Source organism: Callithrix jacchus, chromosome 10 (genome assembly GCF_049354715.1).
Source record: "Callithrix jacchus isolate 240 chromosome 10, calJac240_pri, whole genome shotgun sequence".
In the NCBI taxonomy this organism is placed as follows: domain Eukaryota; kingdom Metazoa; phylum Chordata; class Mammalia; order Primates; family Cebidae; genus Callithrix; species Callithrix jacchus.
The window spans coordinates 112,520,176-112,537,794 of record NC_133511.1 but is presented as its reverse complement, the minus strand read 5'-3'; the positions used below and the strand labels follow the sequence as shown (position 1 = coordinate 112,537,794).

At 44.8% G+C, this 17,619-nt stretch overlaps 1 protein-coding gene across 50 annotated transcripts in view; it reads left to right on the top strand.

Moving 5' to 3' along the window:
* CELF1 (CUGBP Elav-like family member 1) overlaps positions 1-15,506 on the top strand; it is an 86,218-nt gene extending 70,712 nt beyond the window's left edge. For 5 of the 50 annotated variants that reach the window (XM_078341042.1, XM_078341046.1, XM_078341021.1 and 2 more), the window contains 7 exons: positions 2,822-2,885; positions 4,335-4,463; positions 4,819-4,929; positions 5,954-6,139; positions 8,239-8,382; positions 9,106-9,272; positions 12,571-15,506. In XM_078341042.1, coding sequence (XP_078197168.1) covers positions 2,822-2,885; positions 4,335-4,463; positions 4,819-4,929; positions 5,954-6,139; positions 8,239-8,382; positions 9,106-9,233 — 762 coding nt within the window. In that variant the 3' untranslated portion in view covers positions 9,234-9,272; positions 12,571-15,506. Of the gene's footprint in view, positions 1-2,809; positions 2,886-4,334; positions 4,464-4,815; positions 4,930-5,953; positions 6,140-8,238; positions 8,383-9,105 lie in introns of all 50 variants that reach the window. The other 45 variants (XM_078341037.1, XM_078341040.1, XM_078341020.1 and 42 more) reach the window with 11 other exon arrangements.
* Positions 15,507-17,619: the final 2,113 nt, after the last annotated feature.

Sequence of the window (17,619 nt, the reverse complement as noted above, 5' to 3'; positions counted from 1 at the left end):
GTCCACAAGAAGGTCTGGCTCCAATTTGTGATTTAGATTTACTAGGTCTGCAATATATGTTACAGGGTAACTGAAAAGAATTGCAGCCAACACATGACACTTAAAACCACTCATCTGTGAGTCAAAAAGGAAAAAGGTCATCTCAAGCTGTTAATGGTGAAACCACTAGATAAGTATGGATGATACAAAAATATTCACACAGGAATAGCTAGTATAGCCATTCATTCCTCATTCTTCAAGTATCATTCTGTAGGGAAACAGACAAAAGGCACTGATTTCTGTCTCACAGTACTGAATTTTGGTTAATTTAGTTCTGGTGGTTTTCATATATCTAATATCTTATAAGAAATCCCTGTTTATGCCTGGTGCAGTGGCTCACGTCTCTAATCCCAGCACTTTGAGAGTTCGAGGAGGGTGATTGCCTGAGGTCCAGAGTTCAAGACCAGCCTGGATGCATGGGGAAACCCCGTTTCTACTAAAAATACAAAAAAAATTAGCCAGGCTTGGTTGCAGGCACCTGTAATCCCAGTGACCCAAGAAGCTGAGGCAGGAGAATTTGCTTGAAATCAGGAGGCAGAAATTGTAGTGAACTGAGTTCGTGAACTCTAGCCTGGGCAACAGAGTGAGACGTCATCTCAAAACAAAAAAAGAAAGAAATCCCAGTTTATCCTCCCTAGTATTACTCTGAAGTTAAAAATATATAGAGAGATGGGGGGGCGGGGAGAAAGTGGTTTTCTTTATATGCTTTTTTTTTTTTCTTTTTGAGTTGAAGTCTTGCTCTGTTGTACAGGTTGTGTGTAGTACAGTGGCTCAATCTCTGCTCACTGCAACCTTCCACTTCCCAAGTAGCTGGGATTACAGTCATGTGCTACCATGACCAGCTCATTTGTGTATTTTTAGTAGAGACAGGGTTTTGCTATGTTGGCCAAGCTGGTCTCAAACTCCTGACCTCAAGTGATCTGCCTGCCTTGGCCTCCCAAAGTGCTGGGATTACAGGCATGAAGCCACTGCACCTGGTTATATTTCACAGAATAAATTGTTTCTTAGTGCTGAAATATTGCTTGTATGTTCAGAAAATTCAGAGATATTTTAATCGTCTGCAGAAATAATAATGCTTTGAAAATGGTCTGCATGCTATGCATTTGCTTTTCATAGAGACTTTTGGGGGCTCTTTTTAGGGAAGATTAACCTTTTTGTTGTAATTGCCACTAGCAGCAAGTACATGATGGCATATGTTGAGAGCTGTGTTCTCTTTGTTTTGGTTAGACATGGTCCCCTTCCTAAGAGCTGATCTCATTTGGGGGGAAATGAAGGAACAAAGTACAGTATTCACAGTCCACCAGTTGGAACTGAACCCATAGCCCAAGATGTTTAAGAAGAAAAAGGATGGGCAAGGTGGCTCACACCTGTAATGCCAGCACTTCGGGAGGCTGAGGCTGGCGAATCACCTGAGGTAGACTTGGAAACCAGCCTGACCAATGTGGAGAAACCTGTCTCTACTAAAAATACAAAATTAGCCAGGCGTGGTGGCTCATACTTTTAATTTTAGCTACTCGGGAGGCTGAGGCAGGAGAATCACTTGAACACGGATGGCGGAGGTTACAGTGAGCTGAGATCATGCCACTGCACTCCAGCCTGGGCAACAAGAGTGAAAAAATAAAAAAAGAAGAAGGAAAAGAAATGTAGACATGGTGATAATGGACTGTGCAATAGTACATCATCATTAATTATGAGGTTTTTTCTGGACTACATGGACTTGAAGTAGCCAGGCTCTACTGTCCTGGAGGAGTGGTTTTTAATCTTTTTATCCTCTGAGAATTGGTAAAAAAATGATGTGTAGGTGCATTTTTTTCTCCCCATTCTGTTCCTGGAGGTTTGTAGACCTCCTGAAACTCATCCATGATCTGTAGCCTGAAAGGATTCGCCATGACAGAGGAACCAGGTCAGATGTTTATAGGAGCAGAAAACAGGTCGAATAAAAGGATCCTGTACAAGAATACCAATTTTCCATAAGGAATAATAATTGGGTTTAGTTGGAGCAAAGGTTTTCAGCAGGCTGGTTAGATGAAGGTTGTGGTTTGCTAGTATCCAAATTAAACTAATGCCATAAACTCAGGGCAGGCCCTCTACTTTATTTGTCATGGGACAATCATTGAAAGAGAACGTGCCCTGAACCTGGTATGGCCTAATCCATCAATCATTTGGTCATCTGCAACAGTGAAGACCAACTTGGAGGGGAGGAAGTAAATAGGGTTGGATAGATACATGTGTAGCTGGAGTGATTATTAGTCATGCGGTCCATTGTGACAATGAAGGGTAACTCCAAGAAATACTCTGAAATGCTTAGATTTGATATTTAAAATAGTTGTATGAGGTATAAATTGGGTTATCCAGATGGAAACAATCTTCAGAGTAGGCCGTGTGGACCTAACTAAGGAGAACATGGGAGAAGGGAACTGGAAATGCCAGTTATTCATTCGCAGACAGTAATCACAGTTGGCTGTACAGCTGCTCAGGTTTAGCTTATTGTCCTGCTGTACTCTGCTGTACTGAATTCTGCTGCCCAGGGACTTGAGCTTGGCTCAGTACTCAGCGAACATACTATCTTCTGGGCCAGTGCTTTAGCTGTGTTGTTTGTCCTGTGCTGTCATAAGCCTCATGTTTCAGTTGTGTTGGCTTGGGTTCTTGTCTTTGACTTTCTTCTCTCTGGGGGCCTCTGCACTCTCGCTTTGCTGTGCTGTAGAGTTATCCCAGATGCAGAACCAGCCCTCACTCTCACTCTTGTTCTGTTTTTTGGTGTAATGTCTAGCTTTATTTGCAGCTCCTTCAGCAGACTGCCTCCTCTGGGAACCTCAACACCCTGAGCAGCCTCCACCCAATGGGAGGTAAGTGTTTCACTACTATAGAGGAGCAGCAGCACCCAGGCCAGCAGACTCGGCTAACAACAGTCTTGAGAGTTTGGCATCGTTTCTGCGAAAACATTTTTTTTGTTCATTATGTAAACCTGACCTAAGATGAATGTCCCAGGACTCAATTGCCTTGTCTCTATGTGGTGGCTCTATTGCTAGTTGATGCCACATTGCTCTGACATTATCTGCTGCCTCCTAACCTTTTAGGAAAAGAATATGGAAAAGAGCTGTTTAACTCCTATAGACTGAGGCCATTCTGATGAGGGGGAGAAAACTGCAAGAACTCTTTATTACCATTATTAAGTGACTTTTCTAATGACTGCTGAAAAGTCAAAGATGGCTTCCATGCAAATGGCCTACCTTGAAACTTCTAGAACCAAGGCAGTTAGTTTACCTGCGTGTCTTATACTTGTTTCTTAGGTGAATTCCTATTTTGTTGTTGCTATTAACATACACAGAAAACTTAAATGGAGTACCACATAAACCTGAGCCAGGGGCCATCAGGAGTTGGTGGGGGGGGGCCATAGGGCAGCTCCAAAGCTACCTGTGCCTACACCCTCTGCACTGGATTTAGGTTAGGCCAAATGCATTTGAGAAAGGCATAATCTTCAGTGAACTGCGTTTTGCTGTTTGAAAATTTTGATAGTCACTCACTTTGTCTTAGGAAATTATAGTTGGCTATATTTTTGGAAAGTTGCTAGATTGTAATCTGTGTTGTATTTTCATTCTCATTTACTCTTTCCACTCCCCTCACCCCTCACTCCTCACTCCATCACTCTTTCTTTTGTCTGGTAAATGGTTTGCAACATGGACAGCACAGTTTAGGTTTCTTCCTCCTCTTTCAACTATGTTGCTTGCCTAGGCTCTACTTGGAGGTCTTTCACTCAGTGATTTTTTCCTCTCTCCTCTTTCTGGTGATGAATCTGCTATTCAGGTGGAAGTAACTTTATTCTTTGTCTCACTGCTGCTCTCATGTGTTCTCCTTTGTTTCCTCCTGGGCCTTTGCGTCTCTGCTACATTTTCTGTGTGTTCCCCTCCATTACAGAGAGCAAATCCCCTGTAAAGGGTGAGTGAGGGGCCTGGATGCAGTCCCGTCCTGTGCTATAGGTTTTGGCATTGTTCTCCTGTGTTCCTGGTCCCATGGTAGTCAGTTTTTCTTGGTTTCCTAATTGCTCACACTTTTATTAACATACGTTTGGGGTTGTTTGCTATTGCATTTGCATCTCTTCTCTGAGGAAATGATTTCAAGTGTCTTAATGCATGATATCTGAATCTTTTTTGGAGCCCTGTAATATTGTTTGTAACAGTGTCTAGAACATTTCCTCTTTGTCAGGGACCAGCCCTCTGCCAGTGTGTGCTATCATTGCTGGAATGGATATGAGGCATCTTTATCTGCTGGCTGATCTCTTGCTTTGGATGTTGCAGGGTTGAATGCAATGCAGTTACAGAATTTGGCTGCACTAGCTGCTGCAGCTAGCGCAGCTCAGAACACACCAAGTGGTACCAATGCTCTCACTACATCCAGCAGTCCCCTCAGTGTGCTCACCAGTTCAGGTAAGCATGTAATAGGGCCCAGTGTGTCATTATGTGCCTTGGACAGATCCTTTCTGTTTAAAGGTAGAGCCCAGAGAGAGAGAGTAGTTAACACCTGTTTCCAGAGAGGTCAGATTATGAGCAACAGATTTTCAAATGTCATCTTCTGGACTTTAGAGAAATCTTCCTGATTTTTAATATGGTGTGGCCATTATTTGTCTCTGTGCCCTGCAAGGACAGTTGTTAGAAGTAGTAACTGAAAACCTCTTTGCAAATAGCATACTTGGATAGTGTCAGTCTTTCTTGTGTTTGGTTCTTGTTGACAAGAGAATGCGAGTGATGGGTTGAATTTTAACTCCTGGATTTCTAATAGCAGGGTCTTCACCTAGCTCCAGCAGCAGTAATTCTGTCAACCCCATAGCCTCACTTGGAGCCCTGCAGACATTAGCTGGAGCAACGGCTGGCCTCAATGTTGGCTCTCTGGCAGGTAAGGGGCAGCCCCTGGCTGTCATTAGACCATTCTTTGTGCAGGTAGCACATCTTAAACAACCCTGGTAGGGGTACCACTGGAATGATTGCAGTGGCCCAGTGAAGTTAAAAACAATTATGGGATTTTGAATCAGACCTGAGTTAAATCCCACCTCTGCCCCTTGGCTAGCTCTAACTTTGGACTACCTTTCTAAGGGCATTTTCTCATCTTGGAAGTGGGAATAATAGAATACTTTGAAGGGTTGTTAAAAATTAAATGAGGCCAAGTGCAGTGGCTCACACCTATAATCCCAGCAGTTTGGGAGGCCAAAGCAGGAGGATCACTATAGGTCAGGAGTTCAGATTGGCCTGAGCAATGTAGTGAGACCTCCACCTTTACAAAAATTGGCTGGGTGTGCTGGTGCATGCCCCGTAGTCCCAGCTACTTAGGAGCCTGAGGCCGGGAGGATTGCTTGAGCCTTGAGGTTACAGTGAGCTATGATTGCACCACTGAACTCCAACCTTGGTGACAGAGTGAGACTCTGTCTCAAAAAAAAAAAAAAGGAGAGAGAACATAGATAAAGTGCTGCTGAGTACCTCGTGTAGTACAGTGGCTGGCACATAGAATGCACTCAGTACCTGTTAGCTGCTGTTTTAATGGTAGGGTTGACCCACATCTTGTCATAAATCACATTTGCCTCTTTGAGTTCATAGTCCTTGGACTCTTCTTTTATGACATTCTAGCTCAGTATGAGAAAGTGGCATTACAGCCAGATAGAAAATGGAGCCTGTCACTCCACAGATTGGATAAAGGTAATGGGGAGCACCACACCCTGGTATGGCATTTCTTAATGTCCCCATTAGCAAGGCCTGCTGAATGTCCTGAAATCTAACCAGTCAGGTAGGTTCTCCTCAGGGAGAAATGAGGGAGATGAAGGGGAGAACTCTGGAGTTTTCCGTCTTCTAGACGTCCCTAAGTAGACTTGTCTTGAGCATCAGTTTAATCTTTCTTGTATATTAATCCTTCTCTTCCTCCAATCAAGGAATGGCGGCTTTAAATGGTGGCCTGGGTAGCAGTGGCCTTTCCAATGGCACCGGGAGCACCATGGAGGCCCTCACTCAGGCCTACTCGGGTATCCAGCAATATGCTGCTGCTGCACTCCCCACTCTGTACAACCAGAATCTTCTGACACAGCAGAGTATTGGTGCTGCTGGAAGCCAGAAGGAAGGTGAGTGCAAAGGGAGATCAGGGTCAGGCATGGAGGTATTCTTCCTTCTATACCAGAACTGAAAGAGCAAAGGCTGAGGGAAGCAGCTAGGTTGTCAGACCAGTGTCTTTTGTTGTTACTGTTTTTTGACAGGGTCAAGTGTAGACTGAGAAACTCTGAAGTATGATCTGCTTTTGAAATGTTTTCTGGATGTGGCTCAGATCAGAACCTCTGTGTGCCCTCTTGGGACTGGGCTGCAGTTTTTAGATGAAGGAACAGATCTTATCGTATCTGACACATTTGACAAGAATCTGTTTTTGTTAGGAAGTCTTCTCTATGAATTACAAATTTATCAGAGGATCTTCTGTCTGGATGTCTCCTGTTTCAGTGTCCCTTTTAGCTATATCATTTGGTATTTTCCTCACTTTGTGATTGATGTTTGTCCTGATTGAAGGCAAACTGAGGGGTGATGGGACAGAGTTATAGCCCATGAGTTGATGGAGTGGGAAGTATGTCGTTTGACACAAATGGTATTCAATTTAGGAGAAAAAAATTAGGAGAGACTGTCTAGCCAGAAAGAGGCCTGAAGGTGACTTATATGAAAGAAAGTCCTGCTGACACCTTTATGCTCAAATTTGACTGGGTTTTTATAACCAGGAGCTGGTATAAGCACTAATGTGGGAAAGAGATGAGTGTCCTCTTGCCACAGCAGAAAGAAGTCCTGGTTCATCTCCCCTCACCTGCTCTGAATCATTAATATCCCCTAGGGATATGGTAGTGGGAGAATGTAGCATGAACCAATATTTTAGTGGAGACTGTGGAGACAGACAATAAATAAATGAAAGCATGAGGTGTTGCAGATGATCCTCTGGAGAATGACAAGCAGAGAAGAAAGGGAGTGCCAGAGGCACTGCATTTTATCCAGAATGCTCAGATAATGTCTCTCTAAGTTGACATTTAAGCAGAGAACTGAAGGAAGTAAGGAAGCAAGCCATGCCTGAATCTACAGAAGAGTGACAGGGGCATAGGAACATCAAGTGCCGAAGCCCTAAGGCAGCAGTGTTCCCTGATGTGTGTGGCAAAAGCAGGGAGGCCAGGGTGGCTGGAGAACGGTTGGACTGCAATTGTAATAAAACTTTTTGGTTAGAAAATCATTGAGTCGGCCGGGTGCGGTGGCTCACGCCTGTAATCCCAGCACTTTGGGAGGCCGAGGCAGGTGGATCATGAGGTCAAGAAATCGAGACCATTCTGGTCAACATGGTGAAACCCCGTCTCTACTAAAAATACAAAAAATTAGCTGGGCATGGTGGCGCGTGCCTGTAATCCCAGCTACTCAGGAGGCTGAGGCGGGAGAATTGCCTGAACCCAGGAGGCGGAGGTTGCAGTGAGCCGAGATCGCGCCATTGCATTCCAGCCTGGGTAACAAGCGAAACTTCGTCTCAAAAAAAAAAAAGAAAAAATCATTGAGTCACATGAAGAATGTGTATTCTGTTTTCAAGCTCAATGTTAATTATGGGTGCATTTTTAAAACTATAATTTCTTTTTGCTGAAGTCCAATTTAAATATGATGAAACTCACTGATTTTGGCAATATGAGTATTGACAAACAGACCAAGTCCTGCAACCATCACCACAGATTTAGAACATTTCCATCACCCCTAGAAATTCCCTGTGCCCCTTTGTAGTCATTCCCTGCTTCTACATTTTGCCTCTGGCAACTACTAATCTGTTTGCTGTCCCTGTGGTGTCTAGGCACTATTTAGAAACCTGTTTGTTCATAACCCCTTTTTTCTGGTGTGTTCCTCTGTGAGCCTATAGTCTCTGTTCTGCTCCACACACAAGTTGGACTGCTTTATTATCCCAGCACTCCCTCCTCCTGCAGGTAGGATTCTCACGTCCTCAGTGACATGGAGTTTGGCTGAATGTGAGGAAAGGAGTCTATTTTAATGTTTGCCCTTTGATTCCTTGCTTTGTATTTAGAGAATCTGTTTAGTTCCCCAGATAAATCTCTATTTTGGGGGATTGCGATAATTTTAACATAGGTAGAAATGAAATTCCACTGGTGCAGGGTGGCAAGCATGTTTGACACTGATACCTTTCCAATGACTGGGTATTTTGAAGGTCCAGAAGGAGCCAATTTGTTCATCTACCACCTGCCCCAGGAGTTTGGCGATCAGGACCTGCTGCAGATGTTTATGCCCTTTGGGAATGTCGTGTCTGCCAAGGTTTTCATAGACAAGCAGACAAACCTGAGCAAGTGTTTTGGTATGTTGGCTTCTCTCTGGTGTCAGGGTGGGATTAGTATTTTACCACTGAGAAAGGAGGAGCTGACTGCAGAAAGAGCTGGATATGTATTTGGGCTGTTTTAACTTGGCCATGGGCAGGTCAGATGACCTCTTTTTGGGCTTCAGTTTTCTCACTGCTGTAGTGGAGGTAAGGATTCCTACCCACTCTGTTGCTCCAGAGAGAAAAATAATATATGGAAATGGTTTGCAAAGCAACCTTAAAACAGTCCAGGTTCATGCCTGTAAATCCCAGTACTTTGAGAGGCCAAGGCAGGAGGATCTCTTGAGCCTAGGAGTTCAAGACCAGCGTGAGCAACAGAGTGAGACCTCATGGCTGCAATAAATTAGTCAGGCATGGTAGTGTATACCTGTGGTCCCAGCTACTCAAGAGGCTGTGCTGAGAGGATCATCTGAGCCCAGGTGGCCAAGGTTGCAGTAAACCATGGTCACACCACTTTACTCTAACCTGGGTGACAGAGCAAGACCCTGTATCAAAAAAAGAAAGAAAGAAAAAACCCTTAACCATGTAGATGGGACTATTAGGAACCTAATTTTTTTCATATGATAGAATTTCCAGATTTCTTGTCCCTGCTGAATAAAATTGGGATTTGAGATTAAGCTCATAAGGCATCTTGCATAAGGAGGACTGAGAATCTCCTTGCCTCATTATGTCCCTCACCTAGGTTTCTGCTTGGACACACAGGTTTTGTAAGTTACGACAATCCTGTTTCGGCTCAAGCTGCCATCCAGTCCATGAACGGCTTTCAGATTGGCATGAAGCGGCTTAAAGTGCAGCTCAAACGTTCGAAGAATGACAGCAAGCCCTACTGAGCGTGCTCCCCTCTAAGACTGGAGTGAGAGGGTCTTCTGGTAAGTGGGGGAGGAGCACCCTTAATGATTCGAAGCCCTGAGGCTGTGTGCTGACAGCCCTGGACCCTGATCCCTGCCACTCTCGCAGGCACAGCTTGCCCTGAAGACTCGGCTACTGCCTTCTGTGGGAGTTTCGCTTCGTACAGAGGACAAGTTTGTGCTTTGGTTTCCAGTGTTTTACTTTGGAGTTTAGGTGCCATATCCTGAGTTGTTTTTTTTTTTTCCCTTTATTTAAAGTTTGCTGTGTTTGTAATCAGTGTGTGTTGAGAAGGACCAACACCAAACCACCCTGGGGAAGGGAGACAGGGAAACATTTAACACAGACAGTGATTGGGATTTGCCCCAGACCACCCCGAGAGAGGACTGAGTGGAACAAAAAAGTGACCCCCAGAACCTCCCTTAGTGTGAGGGTGGGTAGGATGAGAACTGGCATCTTGGAGCTGTGGGGAGCAGAGCAGCTTTGGAGGAAAGTGGGAGTGACTAGACACCTAATGCCTGGCAGCCAGAGGCTCAAACTCCTGCACAGCTGCCTTCTGGAAATAGTTATTGACACCTATTTTTCAGATTCTTGTCCAGAATTTCTGCTGTTCTTTTCAAAAAAGGGCATTAACAATTCTCTGGAAATAAAGCACCTGTTAGCCTGACCTATACAAAAAGCAGGGCAGCATCACCCATTACAGCTCCCACAGCCAGCAGTCGGCATTGGATTGGCCCTACCTGGCTGGTGGCAGTTTGGGAGAAGCAGCCAAAGAGGTCATTTTAGTTTATTTCAGCACGAAATTAGACCATGACCCATTTCCAAAAGGTCTCTTTAAAGAAGGCCTCTATGGAATACATTGCCTGGTTCCCTCACTTGCTCTTCACCACAGCTAGGAAAGTCACCTCCATCCCAAGCCACAATTTTCTCATGAGGGCAAATCCAAGAAGGGCTTGCAGTTTTTGCTGAAGTGGGTAGGTACCACTTCTGGGCAGAGTGATCAGTGCCATCTAGGTGGGGGAGGAGGAGCTTGTTTCTTGTTGTACCTGAATCAGAAGGATCCCTTTAAGCCAGCATGCTGCATTTGCCAGTGGCCAGAAATCCTCCCTTGCCTCTTTGATTGAGGTGTCCCAGATGTAGTATTCCCACAGAGGTCTGGCAGGCCCCTCCTGTAACCACTCCAGTCACATTTTCTGCTCTTGAGGCAGAGGTGACATCAGGACGTTTACAGCCTCCACATAAGTTGAGTGTTCATTTACCTCAGTATTACCGTGTTCATTTTTGTCCTCGTGCTACAGTTAGCTCCCTGCTGCCTCCCGCAGGTCTCACTTCAGCTCTTGCCTGTGACCCACACGGCTTCGGAGCTCTGCCTCTGCTCCAAGAAGTGCTGTGGGGGTAGAGAGCCAGGAACGACATGCTGTTGGGAATGTACACCTGGGCAGAGGTGGCCCTGTTAAGATATGACTATAGCCACTGCCAGGGATGAGATCCCTGGGTCTCTGGAATCTGAAACCTCACAAATACCAGTCTTGACCCCTAGCAGCAGAGATAAGAATAAAGGGGTTGGTTTGCTATTAAGTCAGATGGGGGCACTCTCCTTGTCATGCTGTCCCTGTGGGTAACAGACAGGGATTGACCATCTTGCTGTTGTACAGGTAGCTGGTGGTGTTGGATTATCCCATTGAAGCTGGGACAGCTGTTCCTTTCTCATAGTGATAACTTGGGTCTGTTGTCCTCTAAGAAACGTGAAACATACACTTCTTAAGCTGAACCACGTAAACTTGAATTCTGCGCACTGGGAGAAATGTGTCCTGTGTTTCAAAGGATAAAACTGTTCTAAAGGCTTCCAGGGTCATGATGGGATTTTTTAAATAAATGCAAAAAATAAAAATAAAAAAGAAAAAAGAAAACAAAAAAAAAAAAAAGAAAAAAATGCTAGGTTGGGGAGGCGCTGTTCTGAATCCCAACCAGCTGGAACCAAGAATGTCGTTTCTATTTTTATAGAAGTTTTATACAGCTCCGGGGTGGAGAATATTTATTACCTAAATTATATCTCTGGAAAAGGCCAGGATTTTGTAGAATCCAGAATGTGATTGTTGTACACACAGGGTGCTGTGTATGATTGAAACTACTGACTTTCTGTGGCCCGTTTGCAGCCCAGCTAACCTGCCCAAGGGGAAGGTGTTAATGCTGTGAATTGGCAGAGGAGAGAGCTGTGCTCCACAGGGTGCTGCCGGCGCTGTGCTCCCTAGCCTTCTGTTCTGTCTTCCTCCTCAGCCAGAACTCCACTCCCTCCCCACAGCCCCCTCTTCTCTCCGCCTTCCCCCGCCTCACTATTATTTGTCCATGGATTTGTCCTGGGCTCTGGGACCTTATGAAACCCCTTTCCTAATGACGTAAGAGGCCAAGGTACAATCCACCCACCTTTGATACCAGACCCTGAGGCTTCATACCTGCTGTTGGGTTCTCTTCTAAAAGGAACACTTGCCCCAGCAGGGGCCTGGGCTGCTCGAGCAGCTGGCTGGTGAGACCATGCACTTCTCTGTTATCTCCTCCCCTTGCCCAGTGAGTTAGCACAGCAGTAGCACTTCCCTTGAGCACAGTTCTTTCCCCAGGCCAAAGATGGTTTTGTGAAGAAGCTGCTCCCCTACAAGTCTCACGTGTGAAAGGGCTCAGCTCAGAGAGTGGAGACTCGCAGTCAAGTCTTAAGCAATCCTTTTCTGTTGTGTGAAGGTTTCACTTACAGTGTGTTTTCTGCTGTAGTTTTGTTTCTTACTCGGGTTACATCATGAAATTGATTTGCCTTGAATGCAGCCAGACCACTGTCTCCTGGGTTCCACTTGAGTGGCCAGGGCCTGGGTGGAAGCTAAGAGCTTGGATTTCTGGGAACGAAGGGCCATCCCCATAGGATTGAGCAGAAATTCTGGCCCTCTTCCCTGAAAAATTTTCCCCACCCCAGCCAGCATCTTCTGCTTCTCCTTGGGTTGTGACCAGGGAGTGGGAAGAGAGGCTGAGGCTCTGCTCCCCCAGAGACCTTCTTTTCTTAGGAGTTAGGCGCTTCAGGGAAAATCCAAGCCTTAGGTTCCCTTCTGTCTCTGGCAATTAGATGTGTTCTTGATGTCCTCCATGTCCTTTTTGACTTTTCCCTGTGTCCATTGTTAGCATGTGCAAAAGTTCCCTGTCATTACCCAACCCCTGCCCGCCCACCTCATTTCAGGGCTGTACACACAGTGAGTGTTCTGTTCTCTCTCTCTTTGTTTGAATGTATTGCTCTGTGTAACTCAGTGGGTCTCCCTCTTTCTGGTTTGTTTTTTTTTCTAGATTCCTGCCGTTTGTTCATCGTTGTGCCTAAAGCATGTCGATGTGGCGTCAAGTACATCGTCCAAATCCCTGTCTCTTCAGCTTCTCTGATGCTTGAACTCTCACCTTTGACCTTGTGTTGACCTTTGATGCTGACGTGTATTTTTATTATGTTTGTTTCTTTCTTCGTTTTTTTTTCTTTCCTTTTTTTTTCCCTTTTGTGCTGCCAAATTGGTTTTGCTAGAACGACTGCTGAAGGGGAAATATTTAAACTTGCATTTGAATATAAAAAAATCTATTTTTCTAGAACTTCATAAGATAACCACTTGATTTTGTGATTCCAATTCTTTGTAATTGTCTTCAGAGCAGCCCTACTAGCACATACCGCGTGGTGTTTGTATTTCTGTGAACACACAGCCAGTCCGTTTCTAGGCTTTGTTTCTCTGTGTGCTTAGTTTTAAAGACAACTTTAAAGTAAACAATGAAATAAAAGATGTCACTAAAACCTTTGAGGCTCCTGAGCACATTTTGCTGATACAGTCTGTGGGGCTTGAGGAGACCGCATGTATTGTTCTTTTGTTTTTCTTCTGAGTTTTCAGCTGCAAAAAGCACCTGAACCCCCTTTCTTCCTTTTTGACTGAAGGCTGCAGTTTGGGCCCCAGCCAGCCCCTTTTCTTTTGTTGTTCTTCCCTGGAGCGACTCTGCAGGGAACCCTGGATCCCGCTTGCCCCTTCCCCTCAGCCCCATGCTTGTTCCTACAGTCTCCACAGCAAAATGTGATGCTTTGATTTTTTGTTGTTGTTTTTGTTTTTGTATTGTTTTGTGTTTTTGTTTTGGATTTTTTTCCTTTCCTACTAAGATTATGCCCAGAAAAAACAAGTTTTGCATGTTTCCTGCTGTTTCTTCACACCTTCGTATATATCACCTTCACCTCTCTGTTTTCTATAGTTTGTGCAAAAACTGACCGATTTAAAAGGGTTTCAAAGAAGCTGTTTTAAATTGTTGTAGGGTTATTTTTTTCAAGATTGTATTGTTTTATTTTGAAGTGGCAACTTTCTCCTCTATTGCCCTTAGAGTGTTTGCCTGTGCACTTAGACTGTCACTTCCTGTGGCCTCCCGGTCTCAGTGGGGCGTCCAGGAGGCTGGCTGCTCTGCTCAGAGAGGGTGGGAACGGGGCCTGGAGAGACACAAGAAGCAGAGGTAGAGCCCAGAAGGTGGCAGCGGGTGGGCAAGAGGCTTATTTTATTTAGCGCATTAGGGGCAGTGAGCACCCAGAGAAAGGAGGGTGCTTCCAACCACACGTAGGAGGCCATCTGCGCACCAAGCGACAATGCACCTGCTGGTGCTTTTCCTAGGTGACAAGCACAATACTACAGTCTTCACACTGTTTACAGCCCTGGGCACCAGCCACCCTGCACTGGCTCTTCACCACAGCTCTGCTCTTGCTTAGCTAGTGAGGTGGGGGGAAAGGGCAGGCATTCGTTTTTTAAATTGGGTCTGTGAAGAGCCAAACAGCTACTGTCCCTGGGTGCCAGGCAAGCCAGTTTTTTGGTTCCCTGAGGGAAACTGACCCTCTTCTCTTGTGGCACCATCCAGCCTCAGGGTCTTGGAGACTTGAGTAAGAATGTGAGTGGAGGGGGAGAGGCAAGGAGAGGAGAGGTCACAGGGTGGATCTGTGGAGGGAAGAGGTTACAAGGGGAGGAGCTGATGATGGATCCCACCCAGACCTAAGCTGCTGGTGGGTGGGTGAGCTGCGAAGTAGGACTGTCCAGGGAAGGGTGGAGAGATGTAGCTAGGGGCTGGGTAGAAGCGCTGTTCAGCATCCTCCACACCAAAGTTAATGAAGGAAGGGATCCCAGCAGGGTTTCTGCTCTGGGACTGGCAGGTTGCCTGGTATTATGCCCAAGGCCACTCTGCCTAGGGGAAAGGGCAGCCAGGCGGAGGCCCAGTGTCTGGTAGGCTGCTGAATTTCCTGGAAGGGGTGATTGGATGGAAAGAGGCCAGAAACCCCAGCCTGAGAGACTGCTGTGCGCCCCACAGTCTGACTGCACAGAGCCGCCTCTGTTGGCAGGAGGCGCTGAGGCTCCCCTTCCTGTGTATTGAGAAGCTCTGTTTGCCAATATATTTTGCTTTCAATTCCAAGAGGAGCTCTGGAAAAACCTGTGGATAAAACCAAATGCCAAATGTTGGACGTTGTTTCCTTTTCCTTTTCTCTCTCTGATTGTTTTAATTGTTCTGTGGTGGTTTTAATGGATTTGAGACCCTGGAGCGGCAGCTGCCTTTCTGATTTCCAGCTGCTTTTTGTGAATAATTTAAAAAGAAAAAAAAAAAAGAAACTTTACATTTTGGAGACAAACCTGTGTGAGTTTTTTATTGGTACAAACGTTGTATTTAACACTAGGGGTTTTGTACAGTTTTTTGCCTTTTCTACTAGAAAACAATGTAAAGTGATTTCACAATGTGAAGAGAAAAAAAATTGCCACTATGACCAAACGCACAGTCTGTTCTGCAGCAACAACGGGATTCAATCAACTCAGTCGTGATTCAGCCGTAGAAATGCTTTTCCTTTACCTTGTTTGAGCTTTTCCTTTCTTTCCTGTTTTGATTTGCAAAGAAAATGTCTTTTTTGTGTGAACTTGTGTTGTACTCTAGAAAATTATGGATTTTACTTTAATGGTTTAAAAAAAAAGGCAAGAAGAGCCCTTATCGCTTTTCTTAACCTAATCACAGAGTTTGTGTAGTGAATTTAAAAAGAAAAAAAAATTGTTACAAGTTTGGAGCAAGGGAGTATGTGTTTCAAAGGAATCTCCTTCCTTTTTTTGTGTGTTTTTCCTTTTGTCCCAATGGGGAACCTAAATCTGTTTTAATTGCACAGACACACGGACAAAAAGTCATTTTGTATCTGCCAAGTGTGGTACCTTCCTTTGTTTATTTGCTATTAAACTGTTTGAGAAGAACTGATGTCTACAGAGTTACTGATTGTTGGGGTGGGCGGTGGGCCCTTGGAGTGGGTAGGGTTGCCATGTTCCTGAAGAAGGGTGCCTGTAAGGCTTCATTTTGATACACCCGAAGGTGTGCACCTGACTCACCAAAAGCTCTTGAAGGAAAGTATAATTTCTCCCCAGAAAGCTGCTTTCCCAGTCTTTTTGTATTCTCCAGGATTCCTACTTAGAATGGAAACTTTTCTTTTTTTTAATGGAAGCATTTGAACTTTTCTACCAACCTTAGTTTTTGAGCTTTTATTCTCCTTGGCTGCTCCCTGAAAGGCAGTAAAGAAGCCTCAGACTTGATTTAGCCAAGTGTCTCCCAGACAAAAAATAAGGGGCAGCTTGGGGTTTTGAGAAGATTTTGTCTGCCAAGTTCTGCATTTGAGTGTTCCTTTGTTCATGTCCCCATTTTTATTCATTAAAAATGTTTAAAAATAAGAACTTATATGCAAATAATGATCCTAGCTAATGTTGATTGTTTACCACAAACAGGCGTTCAGGATACACGTGGTACCCACTACATGCTCTAGTCTTTATATCATCCCTGGGAAGTACCTAGTGTTCCCATTCTCATTTTCAGATGAGCAAACAGGTTAAAAGAAATTGGGTTGCCTGCTAGAAAGTGGTGTGCACTGGGAATCAAACCAGGTTGCCCAACTCCTGAGCTGTTGCTCCTAACCACTACTCAATAGAAAGAATTCAGAAGCCAATAAATGTGCTGTAGTTAACCTGTGTCTCATCACAGATGATTGTTCTCTGTACTTTAGGCCCCAGTGAGAGGAGTTTAGAGGACCCATGGCTTTTGTGGCTCCCCCAGGAGGTGACTCACTGCAGCTGTGCCTTCCTTAAAGCAGCAGTTTTGGTGTTTGAGAGGTTCACTGGTGACTGGTTTGTCAGCAGGCTCCTCCAGGGCACTGCTACCCGTGGGGAGGGGCGACTTCTAAAAGGCATTCCTTTCCATACTCTCACCTCACTAGACCTGGGACCAGCTCAACCATTGTTTACCTGGTGTCATTTGTTTTTATTGTGGCAAAATCAAATTTGCCATTTTAATCACTTTTAAGTATAATTTCTAAAAATTTTGTTTTACTTTGGAATATAGATTCAAGTTGCCCTGAATATATACTCCCTATGATTTTATAATTTACTGCTATTAAACACATTCACAATGCTTGTGTAATCATCAACACCTAATTTTTTATAATTTTTTGAGAAAGGTCTCACTCTGCCACCCCGGCTGGCATACAGTGGCACAATCATTGCTCACAAAAGCCTCAGCCTCCCCAGGCTCAGATGATCTTCCCACTTCAGCTTCTGGAATAGCTGGGACTTACAGGCATATGCCATCACGCCTAGCTAATGTTTGTATTTTTTTGTAGAGACAAGTGTCGCCATGTTGCCCAGGCTGGTCTTGAATTCCTGGGGTCAAGCAGTCTGCCTTCCTTAGCCTCCCAAAGTGCTGGGATTACAGGCATGAGCCACCATGTGGGGCTCCATTACCACCTGATTTTGTGAATCAACTTGAAATGTTTTCAGCTTCATTCTGATCCACTGATATTTGTGAAATAAATTTGATATATTTATTACATTTAAAATACACATTAGCAGGTCTCAGTGGCTAACACCTATAATCCCAACACTTTGCAGGAGGAGCAATTGAGACCAGCCTGAGCAACAGAGTGAGATAGCCAGGCATTGTGGCATGCACCTGTGGTCCCAGCCACTTGGGAGGCAAAGGTGGGAATATTGCTTGAGTCCAGGAGGTCCAGGCTGCAGTGAGCTGTGATCATGCCACTGTGCTCCAGCATAGGTGACTGAGTGAGAGAGACCCTGTCTCCAAAAATACACAAACCCACACACAAATATATTTATAACCATTGGTATATAAAATGTCCATTGAGTGCCTTCTCAGTGAGTTTTGCATTTCACACTTGGGGAAATTGGGGTAGTGGAGGGCAAGGGTAGAGAAGCAGAGGCTTCCTCCTCGGACTCTCTTCCTGGGCCTTTTTAAGTACAGCCTGAGCATCTTTCAATTCAACATCATGCCCAAAGGCTGTTGCTTCTTTTAAAATTAACCCAAAAA